The 14,970-nt window shown below is 40.2% G+C and overlaps 1 protein-coding gene and 1 long non-coding RNA gene across 8 annotated transcripts in view; both read right to left on the bottom strand.

Moving 5' to 3' along the window:
* Positions 1 to 5,020, bottom strand: part of LOC118599850 — a 17,889-nt gene extending 12,869 nt beyond the window's left edge. For 3 of the 4 annotated variants that reach the window (XR_004949365.1, XR_004949363.1, XR_004949364.1), the window contains exon 1: positions 4,782 to 5,020. This is a non-coding gene — a long non-coding RNA (uncharacterized LOC118599850). Of the gene's footprint in view, positions 1 to 2,559; positions 2,647 to 4,781 lie in introns of all 4 variants that reach the window. The other variant, XR_004949366.1, reaches the window with a different exon arrangement.
* A 3,010-nt stretch (positions 5,021 to 8,030) lies between these two features.
* Positions 8,031 to 14,970, bottom strand: part of znf385d (zinc finger protein 385D) — a 135,870-nt gene continuing 128,930 nt past the window's right edge. For 2 of the 4 annotated variants that reach the window (XM_024258626.2, XM_036215833.1), the window contains exons 7-8: positions 13,768 to 13,869; positions 8,031 to 9,047 (exon numbers count right to left, since the gene is read on the bottom strand). In XM_024258626.2, coding sequence (XP_024114394.1) covers positions 8,790 to 9,047; positions 13,768 to 13,869 — 360 coding nt within the window. In that variant the 3' untranslated portion in view covers positions 8,031 to 8,789. The remainder of the gene's footprint in view (positions 9,048 to 13,767; positions 13,870 to 14,970) is intronic. The other 2 variants (XM_024258627.2, XM_024258628.2) reach the window with 2 other exon arrangements.

The raw sequence follows: 14,970 nt of genomic DNA, 5'->3' as shown, positions 1-14,970 counted from the left end.
TCAGCGGCCAAATTCAGCTTACATCATTCACACTAGGATTATCACAGGTAATACTACATATCTAGTTCATAAATATGTTAAAATGTTATGTTTTTAAAGTTTAAAAAATGTAGTTTCAGAGTGTTCAATAAATGTTTATCCTGTTCGTCCCGCGACCTAAAGTGTGTTTTGGATTTTGGCCCGTCGTGTGATTGAGTTTGACACCCCTGATATTAGCATGCGACCCCATTGCCAGATGTAAAGTTAAAATAAAAAAAGAAAAACAATTTTGTGTAATTATGCTATATATTGTGAACCTGTTACACCGGCGACAGACGTTTTTGGGTGAAACGCAGACATACTGCTGAGGTCGGCTCTGGGTTAACGTGGCACCCACAAGGAGCGAAAGGCGGAGCCTCAGAGATTGAGTCGTTTTACTTCCGGGTAGATAACGGGTTCACCAAAGTAACTCATATTTCATAAATGTGTTCTTCAGTGTGCCAAAGGTGATCATATGTATGGTGTATACTTGTAAAGCCCTTTTTGTTCTTTTCCACCTTCCTTGAGGGCCCAAAGCGTTTTACAGTCACAGACCCATTCACATACTGGTGGTGTCTCCACTGCTGAACATTGACACCAACCTTCCACCAGAGGCAATGTGGGGTTCAGCGTCTTGCCTAAGGACACTCCGACACATGCCAGTCAAGAAGGAAATCGAACCTGCAATCTTCCAATCAGAGGTTGAACGCTCTACCGCTGCACCACAGAAGGGCTGGGAAATACTGGGTACCTCACAATACGATACGCAATACACGGCTCACGGTGTTGATGATATCACGATACTACGATAATTGGTAAAAAATCATCTCCAATACATAGAAGAACACGTTTTTTGGGAACATTTATCCCCATTTATGTTTAGCTTGAACACAATAAACAACAGAACAAAAATGAAATAACTCAAGGAACTGTCAGACACATTGGTGCTCAGGACAGCTGGTCTTGAAACGTATCTACCTCCAAAGGAACATCTCACCAAGGGATGATGAACATAACGTTTTACAGCCCCTTCAAACAAAATAAAAGATCAATACTTTCCAAGAACTCACGGAGAACCAGTAACAGGACTGAATGCCCCAACATAGATGTTCTTGTACATCTCTACACCACAGTCACCCATATGGAGACGGTTTACTCTGAAAGGCTTAAGAATAGCATGGTCTCTAGGCCTTTAAGGCTGTAATAGTCCTCACCACACAGACATGGAAATGTTCACCCTTTTCACTTTTGTTCAAACTCTTAAAGAACATAAAATACGTCCAGTTTTATAGAATGAAAACAAAGATCTGAAAAAAATCTGAAAGGTGAACCGTGACAGAACTTTGACTCAACGAACCTTTTTATGGGTTCATATTTAAATATATTGGTGAAGCCTCATAAGGAAACAGAAACAACGTTGTATTAAAGAAAAATGTTTGTTTTGAGAAAATATCACAGCTTCAATTCACAAAAATCCCTTTTTTTCTGTTCTTCAGTCGATTTGTCTTTTTATAAATAAATAAACAGTAAATCTTTGATCTTTTCCTAAAAACGGGTTCAGCAAACTTTAAAGAATTTAGAGTTTACATTAAAGTTCCTCATTTTGAAGCCAGCTCAGAGCTTGACTTTGAGAAACTTCATCTGAACTAAATTACAGGAATGGTGGTAAACTGCTCAAAGATTAAAGAAATTCACATTTTTGTTCTTTTATTACAGCAAAACTGATAAACTGAAAGTCAAAAGGTTGAATTCATTTCTGTTCTGAACATTTTACACACATCAAAGACTTATTTTTTAAAGAAAAAATACTTTTTTTCTTTTATAAAGTGATTTTCTTCTGAAAGTCTTGTCAAAAGTTCAGTTTTACAAACTACTTTCTTTTCATTCAATCTTTTTCTTTTTAAAATGTCTCTCTGGGAAGACATGTTTTAAATTATTTTTTTTATTGTGGTTTGATTATTAACCTTTTTTTCTTTTTTCTGAACTGCGTTTCAACCATTTTATCACTGTTTTTATTTAATCTGATTATTTCTGGATTTTCTCTTCTGGGTCATTTTTTTCCCAGGATTCTGTTCTGCAGAGCAGCTGGACTTTAAAGGCTAATTTACAACAATTTTATTTAATTTTTTTAGGACTTATTCCTCACGAGAAGGAGGGTCTGATGGGATTCCGGTTAACTTACTTTAGTTGAGCAACCAGCATTTTGTGTCTGACTTTATGTCTTTGTTCAGTTGCCGGTTAGCCCACTGAGATGATCGCATCGGGATGTTGGGCTAGAGAAATAAAACTGAATTGAACTGAATTACATTATTCTGAATCCTGATTCTCGAGGAACTTTATTCTGCATTTTTAATCCTGTCCTGCTGAAACGCTCATGACTGCTATGATCAGGCGTCTGCAGAGCTTGATGATGACCTGAATCGGGTGTGCAGGACCAGGTGGACCAGGAACTCTGATAAACTCATTTCTTGCCATTTAAATCTAAAAATATTGTTTTTTTACAGTAATTCCAAATTCTCAAAGCTGTTTTAGTGAAATTACCTTTTAGCAACAGCCCCTCCCTCCATAATTTCTTAGACATTTTCGACCTCTTGCTGAGTCACAGGCTCGCCGGTTCTGACGCCCCACCTGAATCAAAAATGGAAAACGTGAAACAAAAACACGACTTTGGTTCTTGTTGCTGAAAGTGGCGGGGGAATTTGGCGAGCGCTCTCAGTCCAGCTGTGCCAGCCACAGGTACTCTGTTATAAATCAACTCCCTGCAGCATAAATGATGGGGGGGGGGTCTGAGGCAGCAAAATGAAATCATCTGTTTCTTGATTCCACTGAATGTTTTGCTTCAAGTTCGCCTCCATTAATCCTGTTTCACTCTGTTTGTCCCAAACTTTAGTTTCCCGCCTAAACGCGAGGGTTTCCCGCCGCGTTTGTCAGGTGATCAATCGCTGCGGTTCTGGGAGCAGATACGTCGGTGGAGTGAAGCTTTCATCCTGTTGTTCTCTTTGATTATTGAAATGTCACCGGCATCAGAGGGAGGAGCGTTTTGATCCTCCAAATGTCACATAGTAATGAATGGAGATCCGGGGACGGAGTTGGAGGATCGTAATGAGCTTCTGCCCACAGCTTCATCAGCCTGATGATGATCACATTCAGCTTTTGCACATTAAAAACTAATGAAAAGGAAAAGCTCATTTCATTTTTGCTCTCATCCCCTTAAGCCCGCCTCAGCAGTCAGACCGGCAGAACGTGACCATCCGTTCGCTCTTTTGCCGTGTGGGCGGGGCCACGAATCCCCTTCCTGTTTTTGAGGAGGAACTCTGGGGTTTGGCGTGGATCATCTTTTGGGAGCCTGAGAGTCACAGCCTGGACTGTGGAGCAGATCTTCTCAGGAGGAGTTAAGTTTTTCTGCTTTGAAGTTCAGAAACCAAAAATGTGGAGCCTGTATGGAAGCGTTTGTGACTCATAATTCAAAATAAAGAACTGGAAATGCTTTTTCATTTTCAAAATGTTCCTGCATTACTTGTCTCTTCAAGGGGCCATTCAATGAAAATTCTTTTTGAGGTTTTAAATCATTTTACTGTTCATTCCTCACTATAAAGAACTCCAAATCTGTACTTTAATCCATTCATGCATTTAAGAGTAATCCTCTAAAAACCTGCGTTGTCTGCAGCAGCCCCTCCCATACCCACAGAAACGCTGACATCAGCACGTTTCCAACCGCTCCCTCCAGGAACAGTCTGCTCTGACAGCTCCGCCCCCAGACTAACACCAACACTCAGTTTCTCCACAGAGCTAGCAGTGATCATCAAATAGCTTTCATTTTAGACCCAGAATACAGAATACCTTCCAATTGTGTCAATAAATTCCAGCTGAAACAGGTCATTTTTCCCTTTTCTCTATACAAGTCAATGAAATCGGAGCAGAGGAGGAGCCAGCACCGACGTCACTGTCGTGCGCGCCTTGGAACTGCTAACTCGAACTGACACTTTTTGAAAAAAGCAGTCTTCATGGGTTTTGTCTCTTTAATTATGTCACAGAATGAGCAGTGATGATAAATAAAATGAAAAAGCAATTGTCCAAACTGCTTTTTCATTTTATTTAGGAGACAAGTAATGCATCTACATTGTAAAAATGATAAAGAATTTCTGTTTCTGCATTTTAATTTTCAAATTTGATATTTCTAATTGAATTTTGGTACAAATTTACCAGAGAACTTTTTGAAAATGAAATATCACATGCCATTTTTTTCATTTTAATTAAGTTACAGAATGAGTGTATTGAACAAGAAAAAGACGTTCAGAGAATTGCTTTTTCATTTCATTTAAGAGACAAGTAATGCAGGAACATTTTGAAAATGAAAAATCATTTCCAGTATTGACGTTCATGTTGAATTATGAGTCACAAAGGCTTCCATACTTTCTTTTCATACTGTCTGAGCTGGAATCTGGATCAGAACTTTACGACTGGAAAGCTCCGATATTGCTACTCATTATTGTTTAGTTTTTTTCTAACTGGATTTTTGCTCCTAGTTCATGAAATACTATTTTAATCTGAATTTATTTATATTTGTATGGAAAAAATCCCACAAGAACATGTTAGAAACACCAAAACCTAAATGTTTGTGCAATAAAGTCATAAAAAGAACACCTTCAGTTTGATCTGTCTGAAAGCAAAAAATAATGCAGAAATGGATACACATATACAGTATATATATTACTGGTTTCAGTTGTTTTTTCTGCAAATCTCCACAAACACAATGTTCTCACCTTTGAGCCTTACTTTGACCTGGAAGTTGACCTTGAACGTCCTTGGAGGTTCCTCAAAGTTCTTTGGTTTCTGTTCAGGTTAGCCGTCTCCTCATTGGTCGTCTGCAGTCATGTGGACCTTCAGGAACATGGAGCTGCTTCCAGATACCCACAGTCTTTAACTCTTTATTTTCTTTATAAAAATCTCTTCTTCTTCTGTCTGTCTGTCTCACCAAACAGCACTGAGACTGCTGAGGTGAACCGACTCACCTGTGATGATGATTAGAGGACACACCTGAGCCCAACATGTCGTCTCAGTCACAGGAAGTTCAGTCTATTTTAGAGGTTTCTCTTTAGAAGTACCATCACTTTTAGTTTTTAATGTCTTCCACTAAACAATAATTCATCAAATCAAAATAACTTGAAGTCATTAAAGATGCATATTTTTCACTTTGAAAGTATCCTACTGTGAGTCCTTCAGAATCTAAGAGTTAAATACAGAAAAGTCAAGCGTCACATTGACGTTTTCTGCCTGAATCTGTGAATAAATTCACACCGTTTTGACTCAAAGGCTCACAAACACTCCGCATGTGTGAATAATTCACAGCTGAAAATAGACGCGGGTCACATCAAACTGCAGCTAAATCTGTCTTCTCTGAAACGCTCACGTTTTACCTCTAATTAGTCCTGAAAGGCGCTTTGACGGCTCCCAGCTGCAAGCGTGACCTCACTCAGGTGAGTCACCGACCAATCAGGGTTTGGAGAGAGCAACGGTTCCAGCATCCACTGCTGATTGTTGTGTCGCCGTGCGCTCTTACATCCATGTTTACCACTGCAGAGAATGTCTTTATGGCAGCAGGATGGTAAAATCCCAGAACAATCCACCTGTCAGTTCCTGACTCCACTCTTTACCACTCATGGATGAAAGCTCTAAGCTCCGCCCTCCAGGAGGGAACCCCAGAACGGAGAACACTCACATGTTAAACTGTACGCCTTTCGGCACGCAAAACTCAATCAAACTTTCAGCAATTTTAGCAATCATGGTATCAAAATCTTCAGCTCGTTCAGAACATTACTGCTCGTACGTTTGGTATTCATAAACTTTAGAGTTTTTTAAATAATAAGCTTAATACCCCCCATAGTAAATGAATGATAGCTCAAATTCTTTCAAAAACTTTGTGCACTTTGAAACTTGTAAACTTCTGCATTTTAGCTAGAGACCGTTAAACTTTAAAATGTTCAGCATCTACTGTTCTTTTAGGGTATTTTAGCTTTTTTTTTATAGCAACGTGCTAACTGTTTTTGGATCATTTAGACAAAATGCTAAAATATTGGCCAACAGAGACATTTTTCCAGTTTTTTAGGCTAATTTGTAGTTTGGCTGATATTTTAGCATTATGCTAGCTGTTTGGGAAAAATTAGCATTTTTTTCCCATTTTTTAAAAAGATAATTTGGAGTGTAGCTAATATTTGAGCATAATGCTAGCTGTTTTGGCAAAATTATATATATTTTTCTCCTTTTTTTAGGATAAATTGGAGTTTTGCTAATATATTAGACAAATATATTATATTTGGCTAATTTGGCCATTTTTACAATATTTTAAGATCATTTAGCATTTAGCTAACATTGTAGCACTGTGCTAGCTGTTTCGGCAACATTAGAAATTTTTACAATATTTTAGTCTAATTTGGAGTAGGTAACATTTGAGCAAAATTATAGCTGTTTTGGCTAAATTAGCATTTTTTCCGAGCTTTTTTTTTGATAATTTGAAGTCTAGCTAAATGTTAGCATAATGCTAGCTGTTTTAGCAAAATTATACATTTTTACAATATTTTAGGCTAATTTTGAGTTTAGCTAATATTTTATCATTATGTTTTAGCAGGACAATTTTGGAGTTTTGCAAATATTTTAGCATTATGCTAGCTGTTTTGGCAAACTTTGATTTTTTTCCCCCTTTTTTAAGGATAAATTGGAGTTTGTGATATATTAGCACTTTGCAAGCTGTTTTGGCAAAATTAAAGATTTTTCCAGTTTTTTTTGTGGCTCATTGGGTATTTAGCTAACACTTTAGCAAACTTTCTGCTTCAGCATTTTCAGCTTGCTATCAGTTTAAGAATTTTTACTTACCAGATTCAGCATTTTTAGCAAGCTATCAGTTTCAGCTTCTTCAGCAGCCACATTCAGCTTACAGCATTCACACTAGCACTGTAGCAGGTAATGGCATCTATCTAGTTGTATTTGTGTGTTTACCTGTTTGCTGTTGAAACTAATGACAGGTGAAATCTGGAAAGTAGGATTATAAATGTTTTAAGGCTGTGAAACTCCTCTCTATACACTTTTCTCAGACAGACATGAACATTTTTGCACTTTTCTCGTGTTTAAACTCTCAAAGTTTTAAATTTCATAGAAAAATAAGTCCAGGATTATAGAATGAAAACAAAGATCCAATCATGACCAAAGATTGATCTAGATTTGGCAAACTGGATGCATTCGGTACAGGAGACACAACATGGAGGAGATTGATTGACGATGTCACCAGCCAATCAGAATGCCTAGAACACAGTAAGATTAAAAAATGATGCTGGATTAATTCTGTGAAACTTCAAGAAAGTTAAAGGAAACACTGTACTTCTCAACTTCACAAACAGACAATTATTCATGATACATTTATATGTTAACAGACCCTCCAGGATGAAAAGTTGCGACAAAAGTTGCAATGTTTTTTAATATATATGTCTATATATATTTCATAGCACCTCAAAAATGTTAATTCTGAATAAAACTCACATTTTCATATTCCAACTCTTTTTATTGTGTGTGCCACACGCACTAAATACTTAGTTAATACTAATACCAACAGCCACTGTGGTTTGGTTTATTCTTGATTTATTGCTGCGTATGTGTGGAAGTTTGAATCCAGTCAACATGATGTGATGATGCGTTCACGGTCCTATCATCTGTGTGGTAAAAGCAGAACTTTATCCAACACGACAGTCTCCTGTCATCATGTCGTCACATTATGGTGCCGTCTTACTTTGGTGTATGACAGCTTTGATTTCTGCAAACATTGTGCTCGTTGTGTGTTTGTGCTCATTGTGTGTTTGTGCTCATTGCGTGTTTGTGCTCATTGTGTGTTTGTGCTCATTGTGTGTTTGTGCTCATTGTGTGTTTGTGCTCGTTGTGTGTTTGTGCTCGTTGTGTGTTTGTGCTCATTGTGTGTTTGTGCTAGTCTTCTGTTTGCACTCGTGTGAAAGTGAAGGACGTCGGCAATAACAAATTAAGACTCTTTTATTTGAAATTGTTCACCTTTAACACACCAACATTTAACACAGACGAGGCTTCGTGGTCCTTCTGGCCCGAGACGGTCAGTGATGGGATGCTTTGATTGGATGAAAGCGCACACACACACACACACACACACCCACACGCACACACACGTGCACACCCCCACATACGCACACACACACTGATATGCAAGAATGACAAAAAAAGAGAGACACACAGTACAGCACACTAACATCTAACACAGCCTAGCCATCTAATGCAGACGTGAACGGAGGAGGAGCTTAAAGTGCATCCAGGAACAGAGGGGGCGTGGCTTATGTTCATGGAGGAGTCCAGCTCTGTCGCTTCCAAGCAGCAGCTTCCCAGACAAACTTTCGGTTTAGAGCTCCGAGGACCACGTTTGTTCGTTTGTGACATCACAGAGACAGACTCCGCCCCCTCCCGATCCTGACCAGGATGATGCAGGTGACGGAACTCCACAAATGCAACGGTAGCTTAACCAAATTCATCCCCACCATGTTCAGCACAAACGGCACCTTAGATCGGGACATAATTACACTGCATAGGTCACAGGGTTGGCTTTGTACATTATTGCAGAATGGCGAGGGTTCGAGTCCGGGGCCCGGGAGCGAGCCGGGTGGCACAGACAGCACGTGGAGTCCGGTGAATCCATTAGAGGGGGGTCCAAACTGAGTGAGGGGCTTCAAATGCATAGTCGGACAGCGGGGGGGGGGTCAATGCCTTCAGTAGGGAGCGAAGAGGACAGGCGGATGGGAGGTCCTGACAGGCCCGGGGGCCGGGCGGAGCAGCGCCGCCGGGAGGGTCTGCGTCTGGAACAGGCCGGGGCCGGACGTGGGGTTGGAGGCGGGGTTTGTGCGCTGGGCGAAAGAGTTACCGAGGGCGGCGGCGGCAGCAGCGGCCACTGCTGCCAGCTGAGCCGGGATGATCTGAGCGGTGAGGGGCCGGCAGGGGCGCTCCTTCCCCAAAATCAGCTTTATCTGCTGGAAAGAGACAAACACCGTCAGCTGAAGACGAGCCGAGGCTGCACGGGTTTGTTTTTACGTTAACGAAGCAGAAAGATGTTTGAAAAGTTTGACACAGAAGCAATAAATAAATAAAACATGAATGACTGAGAAAAACTAAAGCACATTTTCTCTGTTTTAGTTCGAGCTCTGCAAAGAGGATTTGTTTGGGGGGGTGCCACAGCCGGGGCCTGTAGACGCCTCATCCCAAACTGAACAAAATAAATGGAGGCTCCCTGTGGCACGGACAGCCATCCGTCATTCCAGAGCGGACAATGTGCACAGCTGATGATAAAACATTGACTTCCTCTGTTGAGGGAAAAAACAAAGCTGGTGTCACGCGGAGCCAAGAAAACAAAGACATGCGACTGAAGATGCGTTTTATTATGAAAAAAACTTCATAAAAACCTAATAAATAATCTTTAGATCAGGGATGGTTCAATCCAGCCCGGTTGTGAAGAGAAAAAAATTAAAGGATGTTGAAAAAAAATCAAGTTTAGCGTTATGGTTCTTCAAAGAAATGACCGAAATGCGCATTTCCACCACTAGGGGGAGCAAAGGAAAAGCTAGACCAGTGTGACAAGAGGTCCACAAATAAACAGCACATCTTTGCGAGGCGCGTGCCTCGTCTGGGTAAGATGCAGTTGAATCGATTTGCACATTTATATCTTAGGTAGGGTGTTTATTTTTTTCCATAGCCCCCTCTTGAGTTTACGATCAGGATTGCTTCGATGTCAGATGTAAAATATTCAGTATGAAATTAAATAAACTATTTAATTTGAGTAAGATGCATTTTATTTTAAATCCTTTGGCCTCTGTGAATGACTGTGTAATAATAAGTGATTAGGCTACTGTGTTGGTTTAGAAATTTCTTCCAACTGAGAAAAAACCAAAAAGTTGTTATTACTCCGGCCCACCTGAGTGAGCTCAGACGGGTTGAATGTGACCCCTGAACTGAAATGAGTTTGACACTCCTGCTTTAGATGTTTAAACATTGTCTGAAAACAGCCTAAAAAGGGATAAACTTACTGTAAAGAAGCTTCACTCAGTCAGAAGTGACTGTCAACCCCAAACTAAAATAACAAAAGCCAACAATGCAAGACTGCTGAGGACAAAGAGAGTAAAAAGAACACAAAAAACAAATGAACAAAAAAAAAAACTAAAGAAAAACAATTTTTTTTAAGTAAGCATTACTTAATTTGCATAAATTTAACTTAGATAAGCTACATTCATAAATTGACGGCTGAGGTGATGATAAACTATGAAGGTTTTTACATCCTGTTGACCTAAAGACGTCTTGTTTGCTCAACTCTACCTCCAGAATGAACAGATTTTATATGAAAAGCAAAACTTTGATAAAAAGTTTGATCTTTTGAGTTGAAGCACGTTTTATCTTATGATACACAACATTGGTTACTAGCTGTCCAGAACTGCACTGAGATGATCCTGTTTGGCACAGAGCAGCTTTTATTTTGAAATTAAGTCATTTGAGTTTCTGTCAAAAATGTAAAAACATAAATAAATTAAAAATAAAATCCAATTTTGAGAGATGCTAGGTTCTTTTTATATTTTTGCTTGTGTTCGTGCCAAAAAAATAAAAAAATATTTGTTATTAAAAAAAGAAGTTCATGAATGGAAATCCAAATTTCGTAAAGACTAAAGTAAGACTATTCAGCTCCTTCTAGGTTTTGATGAGTAGAAAACGAGCCCAAATGGATCTTTCACTGTTAAAGTCGACTCATGAGTTAGATCAACCAAAATGTGTTTTAAGCAAACAGATGAAGGATAATTAAAATGTTTTCAGCGACACATGTGTTTATTATATCTTCTGATCAATTTTCCCCAAAGCTCAGAGCTGCACTGTCGCATCAACACGTAGGAATTCTGAATTTAGATATGAAGATGGAACTATGTGCAGTTCCTCAAACAACCACTAGGTTTGCTGTCACACAAGCAGATCAGACTTTATTCACCTGATTGTCTGACTTTAAAAGACAAAAACAAAAATCCTATTTACTTTCTGTTTATAGTTTCTTTTTATTTTAAAATCAATTTTTTGCATTAATAAGGCGTGGTCTGATGATTGACAGTTGTTCATCTCTAGAGCATCTCTTGACCTCTACCGCTGGGAGGCCAAGGTCACGGGGACATCGAGGCTCAAAAACTGCCTTTTGTCTATATTTAAAACTCAGAGGAAAGGTGGGGAATATCTCAGCATTCCCTTAAAATAGTGGTGAATCTGGGAATTCTTCCAGTTCGGATTCATGCATGGATGTGCTCTGCTTCTCCATCCTCCTGCTGTCTATGACGTTTCTTCTATATTCAGCCTCAGAGATCTTTGAACGGCGACATTTTTACATCTACATTCAAAGGAAAACGTTCTCCCTGACTCAAATCATACTTTATTTTTCATGTTTGGTGCAGGCAGGGACAGAATTGGATGTCCTACAAGCCGCTGTAATAAAGAAGAGAGCATGAAGCTGAGAGGGCCCCCCCACAGAGAGCAGAGGGGGTCACGGAGCTTAATGAGATGTTCAACCAGAGCCAGAAATTTGACGTAACGCTTCACTATGTTCCAGAAAATAATCAGGAATCCGGTTTTTCTGTGTCTGAGTGTTCTGCACTTCCAGATCAGGAGGATAAATCATTAAAACAGACAAAAACATGTTTCTGTTTCTGTGATGAAGCGTTCATCATAAATACTAAGGGTGGAGGGAAAACTGATTCGCCGATATATCACAGTATTTTACTTGGTGATACTTGTATTTATTTAAAATGCTGACGAGATTATATTTGATTACTTACCGTATTTTCCAGAGTATGTCGCAGTTTTTTTCATTGTTTAGGAGTTGTTTCTTCTAACAACCACTAGAGGGCGCTGCATCTGAGTATAAGTATTTGCTAGGGACAATGTTGTCCAAAACAAACATGGAAGAGAATGTGATTGTTTTCCTCTTAAACTTTGACATTTTTCTTAGACAGATCAAAAGATTAGTATTATTGTTTTTATTTATTCATTGTTTTAAAACTATGCTGAGTTTGGTGACTTTACACCCAAAAGTGCAACTTATACTCAAGAGCAACTTACATATTGTTTTCTTCTTCTTGATTAGACATGTTTCGCTCTGGCGACTTATACACTGGTGCGACTTGTAGTCATGGTGTGACACGTACTCCGGCGCGACTTTTACTATGATGGGACGTATACTCCAGTGCGACCTGTACTCCGGTGCGACTTATACTCCAGGGAGAATTATATTCCAGGGAGACTTATGCTCCGGTGCGACTTATACTCTGGTGCGACTTATACTCTGGTGCGACTTATACTCTGGTGCGACTTATACTCTGGTGCGACTTATACTCCAGAGAGACTTATACTCCAGAGAGACTTATACTCCAGTGAGGCTTATACTCCAGTGCGACTTATACTCCGGTGCGGTTTATACTCCGTTGCGACTTATACTCCAGTGAGACGTATACTCTTGTGCGACTTGTACTCCGGTGCTATTTATACCCCGGTGAGTCCAGTGCGACCTATACTCTACTGAGACTTATACTCCAGTGCGACTTATATTCCAGTGCGACTTATACTCCGTTGCGACCTATATTCCAGTGCGACTTATACTCCGTTGCGACTTATACTCCGGTGAGACGTATACTCTTGTGCTATTTATACTCCGGTGAGTCCGGTGCGACTTATACTCTGGTGCGGCTCATACTGTGGTGCGACTTACAATCTGGAAAATACGGTATTTATTATTTATGATATTCAGTGTCTTACTTAGTGGTTGTTTTTTTTGTTTTGTTTTTTGCTTTAAAAAGTAGTGAATAAATGTTGTAGTATACCTGGAATGTATTGTGATACATATTCTACTGCCAGAGTCTTACCAATACACACCTCTAATAAACACAACAACACTTCGAGGAGAGAAAAGCCTGACAAGGTGAAAGGTCACCGAAGGGATCTGGATTAATCTTCTGCATCAGTGAAGGAAAAGCGGCGCTCTCACAGCCCCAGAACGGCGGCGGTGGTTGTCATGGGTTATCAATCACAGAGTCAGGCATGGAAAGCCAACGGGGAGCATTCTTTACTCGGCACTCATCAGAGACGCTTCCCTCCGTTAACTCAGTCAATGATGGGTTTCAGCAAAAGTAATTTCCCCCTCACTGCTAACCATCCTGCTTGGCAAACAGCAAGTGAGATGAATGCCACTTTATTATGCCTTCTGTAGGATCAAACTCCTTTATCTTTTCCTCAAAGCATCAGTCGGATCCTCCAACATCCGACAGAGCCCTCTCAAACATTCATCCTAACTTCCATCGTCATTCTACTTTAAGCAACAAAACCTGCAGTCATTTGTTTCCGCCGTTTTACGGTCGTCCTGCCAGTCGGAATAAGTTAAAGTCGACATTTACGATCCGCTCTGAGCAGAAATCGATTCAGGGCCCCCGTCCCTGCACACCGTCCCGGATCAGGAAACCTTTTCCTGCTGCCGTTTTTGTCAATAAAATATCAGCTTTTTTGTGCTTTGTAATAAACAGTCGGCTGAGAGGTGAAAGCTGACATTTCACCGAATCTACCACTCCAGGGATTGATATGAGGTAACAGAAAGGGATCTGAGGGAGTCTCAAACAGGAGTGTGTCAGAGTGGCTGTTGTGTTGACACCAGGCTGATGACTGCGGCGTGCGCTGACTCACCGGCTGCTTGCTCTGGCCTTTCTGTGGTTTGCTGTAGGGGCTGTACTTGGGTTTGGCCGGTTTGCCCGCCGCTCGGTCTTTGTGCCGCCTGCTGCTGATGTGCTAAAAGCCAGAGAGACGAGCGCAGAGTGAGGAGATGCACTTCTACACAACTACACTTAACAGGAAAAGTAGTTTTGTTGTTTTCATGAGCGAGTCCTTAATGAAAGGCACGACCCAAACGACTCAAAAACCAAAAAGTTGGCACCACTCAGTTTGTTAATCTGCTTTCCACTTTTTAGTTATTGATTTTGTAACCATGGCAACAGAGGAAATAAAATCTATTCATATCAGTCTGGGTTCATTCAAACTCACAGGAAGAAAAGTTTTTTTTTTTAACCATAAATTTTGATACTTCACAGGACGTTTTAGCCTCCATTCACACATTAATCTGCTCCTCACAACTTTTTTTTTTTTTTGTCAACGTTTGTCACACATTCAACTGCAGGGGAACAGATGTGACGTTCAGCTACTGTTCACCACTTTCACATTTTTTATCCACGTTTCTAAAATGTCAGTGGAACAAAGTGACATTTGTGTCCACTCAAGTTTACCTGTTGCTTTACAATTTATTTATTTCCTGCTTACCTGCTACCTGCTCAGATCATGATTGGAACTGACAGAAACTCGTTTATTAATTTTAATGAGTCCTAATCTGAAACGCTTATATTAACCTGTGGTGTACCCCAGAGATCCATTCTAGGCCTCACTCTTATTAACTAGTACATGATATATAATACTATTTAATGAGTGAAGGAATCTGTACGCAACCTCAGACTGGCCACTTTAACACTGATGCTAAAATGTTAGTTAGCGTAAAGTGTCGGGTAGACTAAAGTGTCGGGTAGACTGAAGTGTCGGGTAGACTGAAGTATCGGGTCAGCTGAAGTGTCGGGTAGGCTGAAGTGTCGGGTCGGCTGAAGTGTCGGGTAGACTGAAGTGTCGGGTAGACTGAAGTGTCAGGTAGACTGAAGTGTCGGGTAGATTGAAGTATCGGGTCGGCTGAAGTGTCGGGTAGACTGAAGTGTCGGGTAGACTGAAGTGTCGGGTAGATTGAAGTGTCGGGTAGACTAAAGTGTCAGGTAGACTAAAGTGTCAGGTAGACTGAAGTGTCAGGTAGACTAAAGTGTCAGGTAGACTGAAGCGTGGGGTAGACTGAAGTGT

The sequence above is a fragment of the Oryzias melastigma genome, linkage group LG16, assembly GCF_002922805.2.
Source record: "Oryzias melastigma strain HK-1 linkage group LG16, ASM292280v2, whole genome shotgun sequence".
NCBI classification, from domain to species: domain Eukaryota; kingdom Metazoa; phylum Chordata; class Actinopteri; order Beloniformes; family Adrianichthyidae; genus Oryzias; species Oryzias melastigma.
This window is presented reverse-complemented; position numbering and strand designations above follow the sequence as displayed.